Consider the following 16,084-nt stretch of genomic DNA (forward strand, 5'->3'; position numbering starts at 1 on the left):
GATATTGAATTTTGTCAGATGCTTTTTCTGCATCTATTGAGATGGTCATACGGGATTTTATCTTTTATTTTGTTGATGTGATGTGTCATGTTGATTGATATTTGGATACTGGACCATCCTTGCATCTCTGGAATAAATCCCATTTGATCATGGTGAATGATTCTTCTAATGTATTGTTGAGTGAAATTTGCTAATATTTTGTTGAGTATATCTGCCTCTGTTTTCATCAGATATAATTAACCCATAGTTTTCTTTTTTCATAGTGTTATTGGTTCTAGTATTAGGGTAGTGCTGTAAGCTTTCCTTCATTTTTTAAAATAGTTTGAGAAGAATAGGTATTAACTCTTCTTTAAATGTTTGGTAGAATTCAACTGTGAAGGCATCTGGTCTTGGACTTTTGTTTATTGGAAGTTTTTTTGATTACCAGTTTAATTTTCTTAGTTGTCATCAGTCTGTTCAGATTTTCTATTTTTTCCTGATTCAATATTGGAAGAATGTATGTGTCTAGGTATTTATGCATATCTTCTAAGTCGGCCAATTTGTTGGCATATAAATTTCTGTAGTAGTCTTTTATAAATCTGTGGTCTTGGTTGTTACTTGTTTCATTTCTGGTTTTATTTACTTGAGTTCTCTTTTTTTCTTGATGAGTTTGGCTAAAGGTTTATCAATTTTGCTTATCTTTCAAAAAGCAGCTCTTGGATTCATTGATCTTTTTTATTTTTTAAAAAATATCATTTATTTCTGCTCTGATTTGTTATTTTTTTTTCCTTTTAACTTTGAGCTTTGTTTGTACTTTTTCTACTTCCTTTAGATATAAAATTAAAGTATTTAATTCAGATTTTTCTTGTTTCTTAAGGTTGACCTTTATCTCTGTAAACTTCCTTCTAAGAATTCTAAGTTGGAAGGTTTTTTATTTTCATACTTTAGTGTTCTCTACTCTTTTTTTCCTAAGTTTATATATTTATTTTTGAGTGAGAGAGAAAGCAAGAGTGGAGGAAATCAGAGAGAGAGGTTGAAAGAGAGAATCCTAAGCATGTTCCACACTGTTAGCATGGAACCTGATACGGGGCTCGAACCCACAAACCATGAGATCATGACATAAGTTGAAGTCGGACACTTAACTGAGCAACCCAGGTGCCCCTACTCCACTCTCTCCCACATTTATCCTGCTTTGTATTCTCTGAACTTACCATGTATGTGGTTTGGTGTATGATAATAATTTTGGAAAACTCTCCATTATCTTTCTTTTCTAGCACTCCAGTTATGCATATATTTTATCTTTCGAAATTGTTGCACCCTTCTTGGATTTCTGTTCTTTTTTTTTTTTTTTTATTAAAAATTTTTTAATGTTTATTCTTGAGAGAGAGAGAGAGAGCGTGTGCGAGCATGCATGTACTAGTTGGAGAGGGGCAGAGAGAGAGGGAGACACAGAATCCAATGCAGGCTCCGGACTCTGAGCTGTCAGCACAGAGCCCAAGGTGGGGCTCGAACTCAGGAACCGCAAAATCATGACCTGAGCCGAAGTCAGATGCTTAACTGACTGAGCCACCCAGGCGCCCCATTGTTTTATTTTTTTATATTATTTTTTTTCTCTTTACATTTTGGTTTGGGAAGTTTCAAATGACATATTTTCAAGTTTGCTGGTTCCATCCTTGGTGGTGTCTAGTCTGGTGATGAGCCCCACCAATGGCATCCTCTATCATTTTTGTTTTGTTTTGTTTACTTTCCCAGCTTTTATTTATGTTTTGTGCTTCAAAACACTTGGAGATTTATGTTTTTGCTTAGATTTTAGACCAAAAGTATTATCTGTAGTGAAGGAAGGTGTTGGGTGGGTAATTATCCTCATCATATTTCTAGAAGAAATGAAGAGATGGCTAAGAATTATATTTGAGTTTTATTTTAGGAAATACTCTTTTTCGTAGGCTGTAACTAACTAGGGTCTATAACATTATGTAGAGCGTACTATAAAAAGGAGAAATATACAGAGCACACCACTGTATCTATGTGCAACACAATAAAATTCGTCACAATTCTTACCACTCCTAATTATCTCATAACTTGAGAAGTGACACAATAAATCAGTGATTAGACAATAATTACAATATACTGTGACCATGGCGTAGCACAGAGCTATGTTTAGTTCACAAATTTTTTTCATTTACATTTGCTGGGAAAAAAACCCCTGGCCTTTTAATTATACTGATGAGGTTTATTTTGTTTCAAAATTTTTACATATTTCAAAATGGTGTCTAAAACTGTGCCTGTCCAATGGTGATGGTAGGCTTTTTGATTTTCTTTTCTTCTCTTTTCTGTTTTTAATTTGTCACTTGTGTTACTGAGAATACTTTGCATGTTGTAAACACTGTTCTGCTTTTCTCAAGCTTTTCTTTAGCTTTAGCTCCTGTAATTTTTGCCCACAATTCTTTGTGTTCCAGTTTCTTTTTTTTTTCTCTTTTTGTCTTTCATCTTCGGAGCTAGTAAGGTTGTTGAAAAACATTTTTAGGGGCGCCTGGGTGGCTCAGTCAGTTAAGCGGCCGACTTTGGCTCAGGTCATGATCTCGCGGTCCGTGAGTTCGAGACCTGCATCGGGCTCTGTGCTGACAGCTCAGAGCCTGGAGCCTGTTTTAGATTCTGTGTCTCCCTCTCTCTGACCCTCCCCCATTCATGCTCTGTCTCTCTCTGTCTCAAAAATAAATAAACGTTAAAAAAAAATTAAAAAAAGAAAACCTATTCTTAAAAAAAAGAAAAGCATTTTTATGTCCATTAGGGATTTCAGCATGTTGTATACGAATGCTACAGTTGTCGAATTCCAGTGTTCAATGGAGATTTTTTACAAACTGCGAAATGCAATTGTCAGCATTTTGTTAATATTTTCCTCAAACTAAGAATGTATTCATTATTACAGCAGGATGGTACCCTTTCTCCAACCTAAAACTGAGAACTGGGTACATACTTGGATATCTGCTTGCAAAGGGCTCTTTACTTCTTTTGAACTGTGTTGGTTCAGTGACATCTAAGATTTCTTCAGTTTCTTCTGAAAACATCACCTCTTTCTGACTGCATGTTTTTGGCCAGAATTTCAGCAATCCTATAATCATTGGTTATGTTAGTGTTGTATCTTTTCTTCAGAAAGTGTACAACACAGTAGGCTAGCTGAGCATGAGACAAAGCTAATCCTTTTGCAGTGTGGTTAAGAATAAGAGCCATCAATATGTTCTGTTTTCAGTGGTAATCGCCTAAAGCCATTGATAATACTACTAATATTTTAAGGGGTTCAGCAACACCTTTGAAATGTGTATCATACATAAACCTGAGGAAAATGTTGTTAATTTGTTTTCTTATGAATGCTCATAATCCAAGAAATTTCCGATAAATTCAGTGTAGAACAGTCTTCAGGAAGTCCTATTCTGTTAGGTATCTTCACTGTTGAAAAGCCCAGGAACTGTTTTACAAATTTCTGGCCAATACATCACTTTGTAATGCTAGGCTAGAAAATCAGAACTCCAAAAATCTTAAGGCAGACACCATTTGTATGTGAAGCCAAGAGGCCTCGAGTTCATTCTTTTCTGGATCAAAATCTAGATTATCACTTGGAGGAAGAGTATAGAAGATGTTAGCAGTGATCATTTTTACTTTTATCACAATACACTGATTCAACAAATTACTTCACAGTTAGTTGAAACATACTCCATCAGTTCATTCAGTGTTGCTCTTTTAATTTTGTTGATCTTCAAGGCTGAAACAGAGCCCATGAAATCAAACAGATACAACACCGATGCAGCTCTGACAGAAAGCTCTCGTTCATTGGAGGTGGCGTCTTTGAGTTGGGGCAAGGAGTGCCCCTCTGCCTGTTGCCCTTGCTGTGGAGCTGTCAGGAGCCCTGGGAGCACTTCTGCCTCTGTGCTGTGCATACCATTTCAGGATAAAGCTGACTACTTTCTCTGAGGCCTAGATGGCAGTGCCGGCAGCTTCCATTAGTGGTGATTACCAGGACATTTCCACGGCCCTGGTGCTTAGGAGGGCTACTTGCACAGAACGGGCAGTGGCAGAGGGAAGAGGTGGGGAGAGGTACAGAGAGCTTGTGTCCCTTTGCCCGGTCCCCTTCCCTCAATGTAATTCTCTCCTGGGCATTGGGGACCTTTTTGCTGCCTGTCAACCCCTCAGGGCCATATCTCAGTGCTGGAAGTTTCCGGTCCCTGCTTCTCACAGAGCTCCAGGGGCTGAAGGAGGCAAGGATAGGGGAGGAGAGGTTTGAAAAAGTTGCTGATCCTGGGCATGGAGGTCCAGTGGAAGGGAGCCTGAAGTTCAGGAAACTGAGGCCAGGGCTCAGGGGTGTGGAGGCTGAGCATGCCACTTGTCCCTTCAGTTTAGGTTGCCAGCCCACTGGCCAGCATCTCAGTGGCTGCTGCCAGTGTATCCTACCTTTGCTTGGAACTTCCTGCTTATGGGTTGCCATTGTGGATCCCCTCCAAGACACCACAGTTGCCATGGTGCCCACTTTTCCCTTTTAGCACTGACCCCTCATTTCCTGGAGCAGTGACATGCTACCTGGCATCTTTTATTTCTGTTAGTGATTTTTAGTTTTTTCATTTCCTTTTGATTTTAGAATTTCCGTCTGCTTACTTTTCCCATCTGTTCTTGCTTCTTGTCCCCCCCCCTTTTCCCCCATTATCATCCTTAACATTATTAATCATAGTTATTTTAAATTCCCTATTTGATTCCAAAATAAGTGTTATATTTGAGTCTGGCTCTGATGCTTGCTTTGTCTTTGTTTTTTCTTGCCTTTTAAAAGCATGATGTATAATTTTTTGTTGAAAAGTTTGACATTATATGTTAGGAAATAGGAACTGAGATAAACAGATCATTAGTGTGAGATTTTAAATTAATCTGTCCTAGAGTTGTATTGTGTTTAATATTTGCTGTAGGTATAGGTACCAGAGGCTTATTTCTTTAGTGTCCATTTTTGTCTCCCTGGCTGTCTTTGTGCTTTCCTAACAACTCCTCAGATGGAATCTGCACCAGGCAGTAACTCTTTCAGCAGTAATTAACTTACTGTATTGGAGCCCCCCTGGTGTGGTGGTAAGGTGTAGAGGAGAGAAAGCATCCTATAATCTTATAATTAAATGTCATACTTTTTGTGGGTTTGTGGCCTGGGACTGTGATCTTGATAGGTCTTTCTTAGGTCTCTCCCCCCCACACTGTCCCCCAACCCTCCTGTGAGACAGAAAGGTTAAGAGGGGACCAGAATCAGAGAAATGACCTTTCCACAGGTGGATAAAGTCTTTTCTGTGGAGATTAAGTCTTTGTTAGGGTGAATGCTCTGTTTTCTGTTTCACACTGACTTCTTTGACCTTCTTCCCTGCTGGAAGCACAAGGAGATCTTTATGGGCTCTTCACTCTGAGAATCTGGTGATGTTCCTAGAAGTAAACCCCACAAAAATGGGTGACTTCCCTAAGACTGTGGTTCCCAGAAGTTTTCTCAAAAATACCATTTAAGTCCGTTGACTGATGAATGGATAAAGAAGATGCACGCACACACACACACACACACACACACACATATACATACATACAATGGAATATTACTTGGCAATCAAAAAAATGAAATTTTGCCATTTACAACAATGTGGATGGAACTGGGATGTGTTATGCTAAGTGAAATAAATCATAGACAAGTAGATGACTTTACTCATGTGGAATTTAACATACAAAACATGAACAAAAGAGAAGGAAAGCAAAATATTGTAACAACAGAGAGGGAGAATACAGAGAATACAGAGACTCTAAAATACAGAACAAACTGATGGTTGCTGGTGGGGTGTTGGGGGGAGCGTTAAGGAGGATACTTGTTAGGGTGAGCACTGGGTGTTGTATGTATGTAATGAATCACTAAAATTTATTCCTGATATTATTATACTATATGTTAACTAACTTGGATTTAAATTTTAAAAATAAAAAAAATAAAGCAGGGGAAAAAATACCATTTAAGTGTTTGTAGTGGATTAACTTTTTGCCTCCAAAATGATATGTCCAGGTTCTAAGCCCTGGTACAATAATGTGGCATTATTTGGCAATGAAGTCTTTGCAGACATAACTAAGGATCTTAAGGTTGTATGGTCTTGGATTTAGGATTGACCATAAATCCAGTGAGTGGTGTTCTTATTAAGAGTTAGAGGAGGGAGATTTGAGACACACAGAAGGGCAAGGTCATGTGCAGATGGAGGCAGAGGTTGGAATTATGCAAGCTAAGGAATGCCAGAGATTTCTGGCAGCCTCCAGAAGCCAAGACACAAGTGTGAAGCAATTCTTTCTCTGAGTCTTCAGAAAGACCCAACCCTGTTGATAACTTGATTTTGTACTCTGGCCTCCAGAGCTATAAATGTGAAAGAATAAACTTCTATTGTTTTAAGTCACCTAGTTTATGATTGTTATGACAGCCCTGGGAAACTCATATAATGTTCCTATCAGTTTATGGTTCCAGTTGTTTGTGTTTGAGGTGATCCAGTAGTTCTTGCCTCTCCATATCCTGAGCTGGCAGTTTGCCTTGTGTCCTCAGTTCTATGGTGGGCCCAAGAAAAGCCACTGACTTTCAGTTTGCTTAGCTTTTTTCTTGTTGTAAGGGTGGCAGTGATACCATCCAAGTTTTTCACATGTTGGAGCCGAAACTGCAAGTCCACTATTTTTTGTTTGGCATTTTACACTTATTATCTTAGTGATTATCACGTGCATTATTAGGTTTTAAAAATGTACAGTTAATTAATACACAGTCTGTTCTTCATTCCTTCTTGCTCTGAAATTCCTCCTAGAACTTTTTGTCTCCTGCTTAGTGTAGACTGTTTCTTATATTTGTTGCACGGTTGCTATCTTAGCACTTTTCTCACTCTCTGGGATTGGCTCCACTATTTCTTGGATTTCATGTCTTCTTCTCTTTTGTTTCCTTTTTTTTTTTTTTTTTTAATTTTACTGGATAACATCATGTAAGGTTATATGTAGGAGTTAATTTCCTTTTCCTTGCCTGTGTGAAACTGTAACACCCTTGTCTGCTGATTTGGCTGACCGTGGAATTCATTTTCCTTTAATACTTAAGTGGCCTTGCCTTTTTATTTTTCCTGTAGAATCTGGTGTCCTTAATGAGAAGTCTTCTGATGATTCTCATTCTTTTGTAGACTAACTCTATTTCCTTTCAGACACCCTTCTAGGATATTTTTTATCTTTTTTATGAAATTTCATCTAGATGTGAGTACTTACTTTTTGTTACTGTGCTGGATTTTCACAAATCTCTTTATTTTTGCAGATTTGTTTCCTTTAAGCTTTGGAGTATTTTCTTGTATTATTTCATTGTCAGTTCTCTATTTTCTGTCTTTTTTTCTAGAACTGTTATTTGGATGTTGAATTGTCTGGATTGATCATCTGTCTTTTATTTTTTATATTTTCCTTATGTCTTTTTTCTGGAAAACTTCCTTGGATTTTGTCTTCACTTCTCCAAAAGAAAAAAAAATCAATGGGGCACCTGGGTGGCTCAGTCCATTGAGCATCCAACTCTTGGTTTCAGCTCAGGTCATGATCTCAGGGTTCCTGAGTTTGAGCCCCACATGCATTGGGCTCTGTGCTGACAGTGTGAAGCCTGCTTGGGATTCTATCTCCCTTGTTCTCTGCCCCTCCCCCACTTGCTCTCTCTCTCTCTCTCTCTCTCTCTCTCTCAAAAATAAAAAATAAACTTAAAAATTAATGAGACATGCTGAAAGACAAATTTCCAAACCTTTTTTATTTTTTCATTTTTTTTTCATAGCATTTGGTGCTGACTTTATGAACTTTGTTACATCTCTTGAGGATACAAATTTGCACGTTTACATTTTTTTATTTTGAAATGATAAGTTGTAGAAATAAGTACAGTACAAAAAATTTCTCCCTGACTGATGCCTTTATCCTGAATATTTTAGTGTGTATTTTCTACAAACCAGGATCTACTTAATCACAATCCAACCATAGACTTAAATAATTAATATTTATTTATATATGTATGGACTCTGGTTTCTTTATTCAACTGAATATGTTCTGTTACTGCCATTGTTTATTCTGGTGCTCAGATTGTCCTGGTTTGGCCAATAAGAGCCTTTTTGATATTACTTCTTTCTGTCCTTTGGCATCACCTTATCTTTCTTTAACTTCCTTGCTTTGTGGCACAATACTGTACTTCTGGCTTATCTTGTACTTTTCCTGCTTCAGAGGCGGAATTGCCTGTCTTCCCAAGGATTCCTAGTTCTTTTTAAGAGAAAGTGGTGTTTACAGGATCTGTGCATTAGGTTGCGCATTGCTATTGGACTTTGCTGGTTTTTTAAGAGGACAGCTGGTGTGTTTATGTGTATGTGTTTCATGTGTGTGTTTGTGTATTGAAAACCATAAGTACATGGTGGTACTTCTCATTTAGCATTACAGGATTGAACCTAGCCTTTTCTCCCTTATGTTTGCAATTCCCTTCTCTGACATAGAGAAACTTGACTTCCATTATCCTTAATATATTTACTTATTTAATCAGTCCCCTGGATTTAGCCAGTCTTCGTCCCTGCTGTCACTCTTGACCCTCACCCTTGCATGGACACCCTCTTCTGCTTGGGCTATTAGTCTTCATTCTAGGTTGCTTTACCCTTCTATACCTCTGCATGGAAATCTGCCCTCCCACCCCCCATCTCCAATACCATTTGGCCTTTGATATCCCTCACCAAACTACTCCTCAGCTTGGATGCCCTCTCCACTGTGCTTGGGCTCTGATACACCTTGTCAAGTTGCCTTTGTATGGATGCCCTCCTCACCTTGCTTTAGAGTGCTGATATGCTATACTAGGAAAATCCCCTTATGTGGATGCTCTCCTTACCATATTCTGGCCCTGCCTCTACCCCTACCCCAGTTTTGGATACCTTTTACTTTTTTACATTTTTTGGTCTTTGATTCTCATACCAGACACCCCCCACCTGGGCTTTTCCCCCTTTCTCCCACTGTACTCTTCTATACCTAATGACTTAAGGACTAAATTGTTTTGGAGAGTTGAAAGGGGGGAGGTGGGTATATGTTTCATCCAGGAGTAATTTTTCATTTTATTATGGTTTTTCACAATTAACTATTATTTGTTCATATTTATGAATAAATAATAAATAACAAGCTGGGGGGACTATTTATGTAGGTAGGACTTACAACTTTAGTTTAGAATTATCAGGCAGGGAGCTGAGCTTTGCTGTAGAGACCTAAATTCTGGGAATCAGTAGTCCTTTCTCTAAGAATGAGCACTCATCTATAGGAGCTTTACTAGTTTCCCCAAACTGTATGTGTGTGTGTGGGGGTAGGGGGTGGGGGAGCAGCCGGGGAGTTGGAGGATGGAGATTAATCCTTTAGTTTTCGGCCTTCAGAGAAAAATGGCTGCCTACTTAGCATTATTGTCTTAGAGCTTTTGTTGTTGACAGTGGGTGTTAGCTCTTCCATGTAAAGATAATTCCCTATTTTCATTTCTGTGTTTCTCATGAGCTTTCCTTTTCTGAATTTTTAGCCTTTATGGGATTCTGCAGGGCAGTGTGGTATCTCAGTTACAGTTTCCTGAAGTTCTCTGGACTTTCTGTTCGTGGCTTTGTTAGTTACGGATCCATTTTCATAAGTTTGAAAAATTTCTTTCTGGCTTTCTTCTCAGGTTGGGATGTTTTCAGCTGTAAATAGAAATCCCATCTGAAATTTACTTAACAGTTGGGGCACTTGGGTGGTTCAGTCAGTTGAGCATCCCACTTGGGCTCAGGTCATGATCTCATGGTTCGTGGGTTCGAGCCCCTCGTCAGGCTCTGTGCTGACAGTTCTTAGGGAGCCTGCTTTGGATTCTGTAACTCCCACTCTCCCTGCCCCTCCCCTTCTCGTGCTCTGTCTCTGTCAAAAAAAAAAAAATTAAAAAAAATTTTCTTAACAGTTAAAAAACTCTGCTATAACAAGAAAACTAAAGGTATTGTAGCATAGGGGTTGGTTAATTTGGCAGTTGGATCGTTCTAGCAAAGATCCAGGTCATTTTCTTTTTTTTTTTTTTTTCTCTTTCATCCTAAACTTTTTCTTAAAGGATTGAGACAATCTCTTGGTCTTTTTCTTGTCTTAAATAGTTATGGCAGTTTTGGGCATTACATTCTCATTGACGAACATCCAAAGTCTTCAGAAGGACTTATTTTTCCTTGTGTTTTGTTTTTAAGGTTGGATAAAACTTTCCCAGAACCCCTGCTCATATCTTACTGGTTAGAGTCCATCTGTCACATGTGTATTTGAAAAACAGTCTGTGTGTGTGTGTGTGTGTGTGTGTGTGTGTGTGTGTGTGAGAGAGAGAGAGAGAGAGAGAGAGAGAGAGAGAAAGAGAGAGAAAGAAATTACTCTAAATAAACTTATCTTTAGACCTTTGCCTCTTTGACCAGCAGCATTTGATATCTGGGGCCTTTTCAGAATCTGCATTTAAGTAGGAGTCAACCAGATAATCTCTGCAAGTCAACAAGATGACTTGATTGTACATTCGTATTTGAAAAGTACTAGTCTAAACTAGTAAAGACTTATTAACCTCTGGGACTGAGAGAAACCTCATTTGTGAAAGTGTACAGGGTCTCAAAATACCTGATCAAAATCAGGGTTCAATAAGAAGGGAAAAAGGAGGAGGGAATCAGTGTCTGCCCATAATCCTTCCCCCCCCCTTTTTTTTGGTTGTAGCTCTGTGTGTGTGTGTGTGTGTGTGTGTGTGTGTGTGTGTGTGTGCTTTTAAAAAATCATACTCATAGTAGGAGAAAAAGATGAATGGAGGTATAGCTAGTCTATCATCTTGAATATGAAATCTGTTATAGCTTTTCTTGTATTGAACCCTGTAAAATATTAATAGTATGCATATATGATGTCCTATAATCTAAAATTCTATACTTAAAGGTGGTAAAATAGATCCTTATTAATCTTTACTTAAGGATGTATTCATTTTCTATTGTTTAGTAACAATATTGCCATAAACTTAGCAGCTTAAAACAATACACATATATGATCTCACAATTTTTGTGTTTCAGTAAGTCTGGGAGTGACTAATTAGGTACTCTGCAAGGCTGCCATCAAGGTGTTGGCCAGGTCTGGGTTCTCTACTGGGGGAGGATCTGCTTCCAAGCTCACCTGGTTGTTGGCATCATTTAGTTCTCTCTAGGCTCTGGGACTGATAGCCTCAGTTTTTTGCTGGTGGTTAGCCAGAGACCTTCATCAGTTTCTCCATAGGTCAGCTCATAGCAAAACAGCTTGCATCTTCAAAGCCAGCAAGGGTGAGAGATTCCTAGCAAGATAGACATTGTAATCTTACATCATTATATACAATCCATCATCTTTGTCATATTCTGTTGGTTAGAAGTCAGTCATAAGTCATGTCCACAGTCAAGGAGAGGGAATTGCACAAGGACACGAATATCAAGAGATTGGGTGGGTGTCATAGGGACCACTCTAGAGATTGTCTATTGCAAACAATGTATACATCTGACCATAAGAACACCTGATGATATGAATTATACATTGTATTCAGGCTTCTACTTATAATTTGTACTGTACTTTATACTAAGGCATTTGAGAAATTTGCAGATGTAGCCAAATATTTAAAATCATTGAAGGAAGCCTTGATGCTATCTTTGTAATGTTGTCGTTAAACAGGTTCCTTAATTTTAAGTTTATTAATATGGTTAATTATATTTCATGAATTAAATTTTAGACGTTCATTTTTCTTTTTTTAGTTGACTATATCGTGGAGTATGACTATGATGCTGTACATGATGATGAATTAACTATTCGAGTTGGTGAAATCATCAGGAATGTGAAAAAACTGCAGGAGGAAGGATGGCTAGAAGGAGAATTAAATGGAAGAAGAGGAATGTTTCCTGATAATTTTGTTAAGGTAAGTACTCTCACCTAAATTTTTAGCTGTTGCCTCATAGGATTTGATCTTTAAGAAATACATGTATTTTAGGGGCGCCTGGGTGGCGCAGTCGGTTAAGCGTCCGGCTTCGGCCAGGTCACGATCTTGCGGTCCGTGAGTTCGAGCCCCGCGTCGGGCTCTGGGCTGATGGCTCGGAGCCTGGAGCCTGTTTCAGATTCTGTGTCTCCCTCTCTCTCTGCCCTTCCCCTGTTCATGCTCTGTCTCTCTCTGTCCCAAAAATAAATAAACGTTGAAAAAAAAATTAAAAAAAAAAAAGAAATACATGTATTTTAAAAAACTAAAATGTTGAAAGTGAATTTTTACTCTACAGTTGTTTGGTGCCTTGGTGGATAATAACACTATGTGTATGTATGTGCACATATGTTTATGTATGTATATATGTATCTACTTACCTGTCTTTTTATAAAAATAAATAGTACTTTGTGTTAGGGTAGCACTTTGTAATTTACAAGGTAGTTTTGCTGTGTACATTCTCATTTGAGCCTTCAAGCCTTATAAAGTAAGTAGGGTGGGTGATGACCCCATTTTTAAATATGGTGACATTACAGATGAGAGGTTAAATGGCTTACCCAATGTTGGCTAGCTAAGATCGAGAATCTGAACTGAAATCCAGGGTCATTTACTTAAGTCTAATTGTATCTTGTTGCTTTTGCAGCCCCTTTGCAAATATCTTAGGTTCCTATTTTAAGTGTCAGCCCTGTAGCAGTTATTGATCAAAGTAGGAGTGTGTTTCCAACTAACTACCAAACATTCCTTTGTTAGTGAATATTCAGTCACTTCCCCCCGGAAACAATCAAGATTCTTAAGTCTTTCGCAGACAGAGTTCTCACTAGTTTAGGGAAGGAAAAAAAAAAGTAAAGAATATCTGTATATTTATGCTTCACTTATAATTGCCTTGGTACCTCTATTAGTTTTCTTATGCTTACTTACTACTGGCCTCTTTAGATTGATTCTGAGTTCTTCTGGGAAGGCTAGAATGTGTCTCATTTTTTTGTCCACCTTATATAATAATTGTTACGAATACCTGCACACTGTGGATATTTAGATAATATTTGTTCCCTGAATAGATTTGTATTCAGTTGTGGTTTTACGTCTAAATATGAACTCATACTGTAATGCTAATTGATTTCAGAGAAGGTGAAGTAACTATATGCTACCTAAATACATTTTATCTCTTGAAACAACTAAGAAAGGCTATAGTAGGGGTTTGAACTTGTAATAGGGGAAGATTGCTTTTGTTTTTATTTTTTTGTTTAATAAATTGACTTATTTCTTATAACCTAAAATGGAGTGTAATGCAGATACCTTGGTAATTGAATAGAATAAATGGATTTAAATATGGTCAAGTTCTAGATTTGTCCCTTGCTGGTCATTTGATGTAGTTCAAACCACATAATTTATCTGTTTTCTTATCCTTAAAATGGCATATTTATAGTCAGTATATGGTAAGCCATGACATTGCTCTCTCACCTCTCTCTCTTTCTCTGTGTCTCTTTAAAAAAAGGAAAGTGGCTTTTTTTTTTAATTAAAAAAATTTTTTTTTAATTTACATCAAAGTTAGCATTATAGTGTAACAATGATTTCAGGAGTAGATTCCTTAGTGCCCCTTACCCATTTAGCCCATCCCCCCTCCCACAACCCCTCTTCCCTCAACAGAATAACCCTCTGTTTGTTCTCCATATTGAAGAGTCTGTTATGTTTTGTCCCGCTCCCTGTTTTTATATTATTTTTGCTTCCCTTCCCTTGTGTTCATCTGTTCTGTGTCTTAAAGTCCTCACATGAGTGAAGTCATATGATATTTGTCTTTCTCCAACTGATTAATTTTGCTTAGCATAATACCCTCTAGTTCCATCCACATAGTTGCAAATGGCAAGATTTCATTATTTTTGGTTGCTGAGTAATACTCCAGTGTGTGTGTGTGTGTGTGTGTGTGTGTGTGTGTGTGTGTACATATCTTCTTTATCCATTCATCCATTGATGGACATTTGGGCTCTTTCCATACTTTGGCTATTGTTGATAGTGCTGCTGTAAACATTGGGGTGAATGTGCCCCTTCGAAACAGCACACCTGTATCCCGTGGTTAAATGCCTAGGAGTGCAGTTGCTGGGTCATAGGGTAGTTCTATTTTTAGTTTTTTGAGGAACCTCCATACTGTTTTCCAGAGTGGCTGCACCAGGAAAGTGGCTTTTTAGAGAAAGTATGTTGAAGTAATAGAACACTAAAGAAAAATACATGAAATGTTAAGTATTAATATAGCTTTAAAAATTTTTTTTCATTTTATTTATTTTAGAGAGCATGATCTGGAGAGAGGGGCAGAGGGAGGGAAGGAGGGAGGGGGGCAGAGAGAGAGAGAGAGAGAGAGAGAGAGAGAGAGAGAGAAAGAGAAAGAATCCCAAGCAGGTTCCACGCTTAGCATGGATTAATCCCATGACCCTGGGATCATGACCTGAGCCAAAATCGAGACTTGGATGCTCAACCGACTGAGCCACCCAGGCGCCCCTGTATAGTTCTGTTAATTGTGTGCTGATATATTGTCCCGGTAGTGGAGATGACTATCATAGGACTCCATTTTGAAATATATTTTACTTTCTTGTTTCATGACAACACTAGAACTTGAGTTTAATGCACTGCCTGAGAATGGAGGATGCAGTTTGAGTATGCTAAATAATGGAGGGAAGCATAATCTGGGATTAAAAAGTAACCACAGGATACCAAATTAGAATGGGAGACATAAGTATGAACTCATGTTCAGTTTAAAGTATGTATCAACACATACAGAAACTATGTGTGTGTTAACACTTGGGTTAATGCACGTCCATATATTTCTCAGCTGTTTCCACTGAGAGGGCCTAGAAACAGTGACATACAGTAGCAGCAACTATCCCCAGTTACCAGATTTCGCTTTCTAAATCTTATTCTCCAATAAAAGAAGCAGGGCTCCTTAGACAAATAGCTGATTCTAGGGCTGGAGCAAGGAAAATACATGATGACCCCAGACCATCTTGTATGTAGTGCCAGAAGGTAGAGAAGTGCTCAAAAAAAAACCCCACAAAATGATGGCCCATGTGAAAGCAGCATTAGAGCCAATCTAAAGACTTTCCAGGCTCAGCTTCCAGTGTCCAGAGCTGGACTAATTTAAGCAACAGAATAACCTAATACTTGATAATTACCCAAAGAGGAGCATAAATATATGTAAGCCCGTGCTGATATAGATAAGTGGTTGAGTAAATAAGTGAATGGAAAAGAAGGAATAAACCTCAGAGAATTATTTCAAATATTTGTAGATACTTCCTTTCCCTCCACCCCCTCCCCTCAAAAACATCCTGTAGGATGGGCCGGAGTGAAAAATAGGTGGAAAAGAAAAATAGTAACTTTATAGTGGAGAAAACTGGCAAATACTACCATAACCAACTGTTAAAAGCTAATATCATCAGTGATATGTTGATATCATTTATCCTCTTTACCTCTGTGATACTTATTCTTCCCCCAAACCCATAATCCCAGTCGAAGCATGAGGAAAAGCATCAAACCCAAATTGAAGACAAACTAAAAAATATGTGACCAGCGCTTAAAGAAAATTTCAAGGTCATGAAAACCAAGTAAAGGCTGAGAAACTGATGTTGACTAGATGAGCCTAACATGACATGTGATCAAATATATTGTGGTATCTTGGGTTGGAATCTGGAACAAAAAATGGGTATTAGTGAAAAAGCTGATGAAATCTTCATAAAGTCATTGGTTTAGTTTTGACAAGTGTAATATGGTTATGCAAGATGCAACATTAGGAGAAACAATGAAGGGGATATGGGAGCTCTGTGTACTACCTTTGTAATTCTTTCAAGTTTATTTTTGAGAGAGCGCATGAGTGAGTGTGGGGCAGAGAGAGAGGTTGAGAGAGAGAATCTCATGCAGGCTCCACACTGTCAGCACAGAGCCCAAAGTGGGGCTCAAGTTGACCTGAAGTGGAGCTTGGGCTTACCCAAAGTGGGGCTGGAACCATGAGATCTTGAGCCGAAGTCGGATGCTTAACTAACTGAGCCACCCAGGCACCCCGAAAGTTAAATTTTTATTGAAAAATTAGCCAGAGACAGTCAATAGCAGTAGATAATAAGATAGTTGACT

At 38.2% G+C, this 16,084-nt stretch overlaps 1 protein-coding gene and 1 pseudogene across 1 annotated transcript in view; one reads left to right on the forward strand and one right to left on the reverse strand.

The window, feature by feature from the left end:
• Window positions 1-16,084, forward strand: part of LOC122489601 (CD2 associated protein) — a 142,919-nt gene that overhangs the window by 25,808 nt on the left and 101,027 nt on the right. The window contains exon 2 of the mRNA XM_043591610.1: window positions 11,760-11,920. Within this exon, the coding sequence (XP_043447545.1) occupies window positions 11,760-11,920 (161 nt within the window). The remainder of the gene's footprint in view (window positions 1-11,759; window positions 11,921-16,084) is intronic.
• On the reverse strand, window positions 1,639-4,660 carry LOC122489602 (annotated as a pseudogene).

The sequence above is a fragment of the Prionailurus bengalensis genome, chromosome B2 (genome assembly GCF_016509475.1).
Source record: "Prionailurus bengalensis isolate Pbe53 chromosome B2, Fcat_Pben_1.1_paternal_pri, whole genome shotgun sequence".
In the NCBI taxonomy this organism is placed as follows: Eukaryota; Metazoa; Chordata; class Mammalia; order Carnivora; family Felidae; genus Prionailurus; species Prionailurus bengalensis.